This window comes from Lathyrus oleraceus, chromosome 7 (genome assembly GCF_024323335.1).
Source record: "Lathyrus oleraceus cultivar Zhongwan6 chromosome 7, CAAS_Psat_ZW6_1.0, whole genome shotgun sequence".
NCBI lineage: Eukaryota > Viridiplantae > Streptophyta > Magnoliopsida > Fabales > Fabaceae > Lathyrus > Lathyrus oleraceus.
Genome location: NC_066585.1, coordinates 88,902,949 through 88,906,963, shown reverse-complemented (window position 1 = coordinate 88,906,963; position 4,015 = coordinate 88,902,949). Strand labels below are relative to the sequence as shown.

At 31.6% G+C, this 4,015-nt stretch overlaps 1 protein-coding gene across 3 annotated transcripts; it reads left to right on the top strand.

Annotated features, from left to right (window-relative positions):
• The first annotated feature begins 268 nt into the window (after positions 1-268).
• Positions 269-3,138, top strand: LOC127106966 (autophagy-related protein 13b). 3 transcript variants are annotated; one of them, XM_051044259.1, is made up of 4 exons: positions 269-414; positions 617-1,813; positions 1,901-2,073; positions 2,822-3,138. In XM_051044259.1, the coding sequence occupies exons 2-4, from the start codon at positions 662-664 to the stop codon at positions 3,090-3,092; spliced, it is 1,596 nt and encodes a 531-aa protein (XP_050900216.1). In that variant the 5' UTR covers positions 269-414; positions 617-661; the 3' UTR covers positions 3,093-3,138. The 3 variants fall into 3 exon arrangements, with proteins under 3 accessions (XP_050900216.1, XP_050900215.1, XP_050900217.1); XM_051044258.1 differs by having other exon boundaries at positions 269-1,813; XM_051044260.1 differs by having other exon boundaries at positions 269-1,813; positions 2,857-3,095.
• Positions 3,139-4,015: the final 877 nt, after the last annotated feature.

Sequence of the window (4,015 nt, the reverse complement as noted above, 5' to 3'; positions counted from 1 at the left end):
TAAAATTAGGAAAGAACACATATATTCCATTTAGAGTGTTTTTAGATTTTCCGACCTAGGTTCATCTCAAATACTAAATAAAATATGTATTTTTTTAAATATATTAAATAGCTAATATGGTTGAACAGTATATAAATCACATATATTCCGCTTATTTAATAAATTTAAAATAAAAAAATAAATTTCATTAAATTTTTAAAAATATATTTTTTATTAAAGGAGTAATTTAAAAGAAAAATTCAGATAGGCTTTAAGCTTACCAGTATCACTCCTTAACTGGACCCACTTTTTCACTATTTTCCTCAACTCCTTCCACCTTCTCTTTTCCCTGATTTTTGCTTACCTTCAAACTCTCACAATGAAAGATAACAAATCTAAGATAAAACCCTAATTATTAATTCTCACAAAAAAAAGGTTTTCTCTTTTCTCTCTGTCTCTTACAATCCCATACAATTAGCAATTAATCAAAAACCCTGATTTTGATTAGGTTAATGTTTCTGTCATGTTTTTGTATTGCCTTATTTTTCGTTTAACCTTAGAATTTTGACTGGTATTGTAGTTAAACACCGCTCATTCATGTTCTAAACCTTATTTGTTTCTATTAATGTTTTCTTAGTTGTTGAGTACTGCTGATAACATTAACACCTAAAGATAAAAGACAATGGTGTTGTCTCATGGGAATGCACACTCCCACACCGCAAAGATGGAACAGATAATCACTGAATTTTTTGCGAAAAGCCTTCGCATAATACTTGAATCGAGGGCACTTAACGTGTCTTTGCATAATGGTGGAGATAAATCAGATTCATCACCGTGTTTGTCTTCTTCGCCCTTGCCAAGTGTGAGACCGAGGGATAAATGGTTCAATTCGGCACTCCGGGAGTGTCCTGCGGCGATGATGAACATTAACAATCTTGAATGCCTTATCATTGATGTGATTTTGGTTCATAGGTCTCTAGATAGGGACCCCATGGTCCCCAAAAGGGTTCTTCCTAAGAGTTCTTCAATGAAAGAATTAAGGGTTGAGGCAAAGAGTGAAAAGATTGTCGAGAGATGGGTTGTGCAGTATGAGAATAAGAAGATACAGGATTCTAATTCTGGAAGTAAGAGGTCGAGCAATTTTTCGCTGCAAAACTTGTATAAGAAGTTAACTGACATCTTGAGATCTTTGTATGGCAAAGTTAGACTTTTACCTGCCTATCAAATTTTCAAGTATCTTAGTTCGTCCGCAGAGATTCGTCCCTTTACCCTTGCTCATAGCGTGTCTTCTTTTGTTGAGCCGTTCACCCTAAAAGAAGAGTCCGAAATGATGAAATATAGGTTTTCTCCTGTGGATACTTCTTCTGGTAGGCTCTGCCTTAAAGTGTTGTATTACCCCTCAGCCGCAAATTTGTTCCGTAATCCATTATCTTCTCTGTTCCCTCGGGTTATTCCTGACTATGTCCGGAGCCCATTGGCAGATTCATCCAGGAAGCTGCCATCACTTTTGCCAAGGCGGCTTAGTTACAATTTTGATGATTGTAAAGCTTCGTCTACTTCCATCACTGATTCATCTTTGCCTATATATTCAAAATCACGCATATCGGTGTCGAATTCAAGTTCATGTATTCAGAAAAATGGTACAAGTGTTGATGATTGTTGTAATCCGTCTCCATCACCTTCAATCTACCATATTCGGTCTTCATCATCCACTACAGTTTTACGATCTGAAAGTGCTCCAGTCAGCAAACCTAATGCTGCTGAAGCTGTTAATTCCTCTGGATACACAGATAGAAGTACAAATGTGATGCAAAGTGGAGCAACTGCTGAGAAGGTAGGCTTGTATGGTGTTAATCATTCTAAACTTTTTATCGAGTTCAGACATATTTGATATTTTAATAATGCATTCTTCTTTCTACAGGTGTTTTCTTTAGGAAAAGATGAACCACAAAAATGTTATGGAGATAGAATATCAGCTAACAGCTTGCAGCGTATTTCGGTTTACAGGAGGTCTCACCGGGATGATGTTGATGGTACTGAATTTAGTTGTCCATTTGCTGTGGATTATGATGATATGAAGGGTCCAGCAGGCAGGTAATTCCGACTGAAACTCACTAGCATTTATGCTAAACTTTATATAAGATTAGTACATATATATAAACATTAGCATATAAGTTAAATGTATACTCACAAACAACTATGGTTGGGCCTAGCATGATAACACTAGGTTATGATTATGATTGTGGTTCATAATGTCCTTAGATTGAAATAACAAACTAGTGCTGATTGAAATAACTCAACTTGATTATGATTAGATGAACCAACTTAAGTGGGGTAGGTCATCTATGACGGGTGCTCATGACTCACTCTACCTTGACACGCTAGTTGACCAAAGGGACTATTGAAGATAGAGTTTTCCATTAGAGACCGAATTGATACAATGAAGATAGCACAATAGGAAAAGAGTCACAAATGACCAACAAACAATTTGGAGCTAGCAACAAGACAAAGATATAGTCATGTGTCCTGAAGCGAGAATCATGATGATAGGATAGTAACACAGAAACTAATCTTGAGAGATAGTATATGTCATGATACTCTAATTATAGAAACTGATCTTAGGAGATCAATTAAAATATTCAAAGACAATTGTAACTCAATGCATAGTTATAGTAAATAGTCACTTGGAGAGAATTTTTGGCTCACCTTAAACCCTAGACATAACCATACATTTGAAGCAAGATTGTTCATGTAAAGAAAATATATAATTTGATTATTTTTCCTATTTTTCAAAGTTGCATATATTACATAAAATTTTGTGTTTTAATATGATTTTTTCTAGAAAATCCAATGATGCTGCTGTGGGTAAGCTTGTAGATATACTAAAGAAAGCACAACCTCTCTATCAAGGTTTTTACCCATCAGAACATCCATCGGAACTCCGCCGCCAGCAAGCAATTCCTACCTTGAGTGTTAATCTCACAACTAAACCTAAGGAGATATGCATTCAAGAGGCATCTATAACAAGTAGCAAAACAATAAGCGATGCATTGGATGAGTGTGATGATTACATGGAGATGAAAATCTGGTTGGTTAGTAAGCCACAAGTATAATATAGTACAGGTATAATAATGACCTCTAAGTGAACATATGAGGGTATGAATGTCTTTTTCTTAAATATTTTTTATATGTAAAAGTTAACAATATTTTTGCTAATTGTTTGTATTTTATGAAAAAATATTAATATGTATTTTTAAAATATTTAAAAAATGTTAAAAAGGAAAACTAGGAAATTACTAATGATTTTTTTTACTCCTTTATCATTTTAAAGATAATAGAAACTAAATCAATTTTGATAATTTTTATAGAAATAAAAAAATTATAGAAGTATGATTATATTTCAATTGACATTTTTAATAAATTGAGTTTTAGCTAAGATTACTCACATTTGATACTTAAACTAATTAAAATCAGATTATATAGACATTATTTGAATTACTTTTAAAATACTCCTAAATGACATTTAAGTTTTTAGCATTATTTTTTTTTTTTTTATAAAGTTAGCATTATTTGAACATTTATTCAAAATAAAAATTCCAAAAAACTTATAAGTAAGTGAAATACTCTAATTGAAAAATAAGGGAAGTATAAAAAAGATAAAATTGCAATATAATAATAGAAAAAAAAATCTTAAATAATAGAAGATAAATGATAAAATTTATATAATCTATTTGACCTATAATTTTTTTAATGGTATTATAAAAATGCATTTATTATTTATATGGTCACAAAACAATAGAAGTAAAAAAGATAGAAAGAGAGATTTGAATTTATGTTAAAATAAAACCTACAAATTTTAATTTTAGTAAGGTATTTGTGCTTTTATATATGCCACTTGTGTATGCTTTAAATGAAATCTATATAGTTTAACTTTTAAAAAAATGCTTATTTAAGAAATATTTAAAATCATCATAGTGAAGTACATTGGGGAAAATTTTCACTAGAAAGTCATAGATTTATAAAAGACATCATGTTG

Coding starts and splice junctions, on each gene's coding strand:
- LOC127106966 (XM_051044259.1), top strand. CDS start 662: ATGGTGTTGTCTCATGGGAATGCACACTCCCACACCGCAAAGATGGAA. Junction 1,814..1,900: donor GTGGAGCAACTGCTGAGAAG/GTAGGCTTGTAT, acceptor TTCTTTCTACAG/GTGTTTTCTTTAGGAAAAGA. Junction 2,074..2,821: donor ATGAAGGGTCCAGCAGGCAG/GTAATTCCGACT, acceptor GATTTTTTCTAG/AAAATCCAATGATGCTGCTG.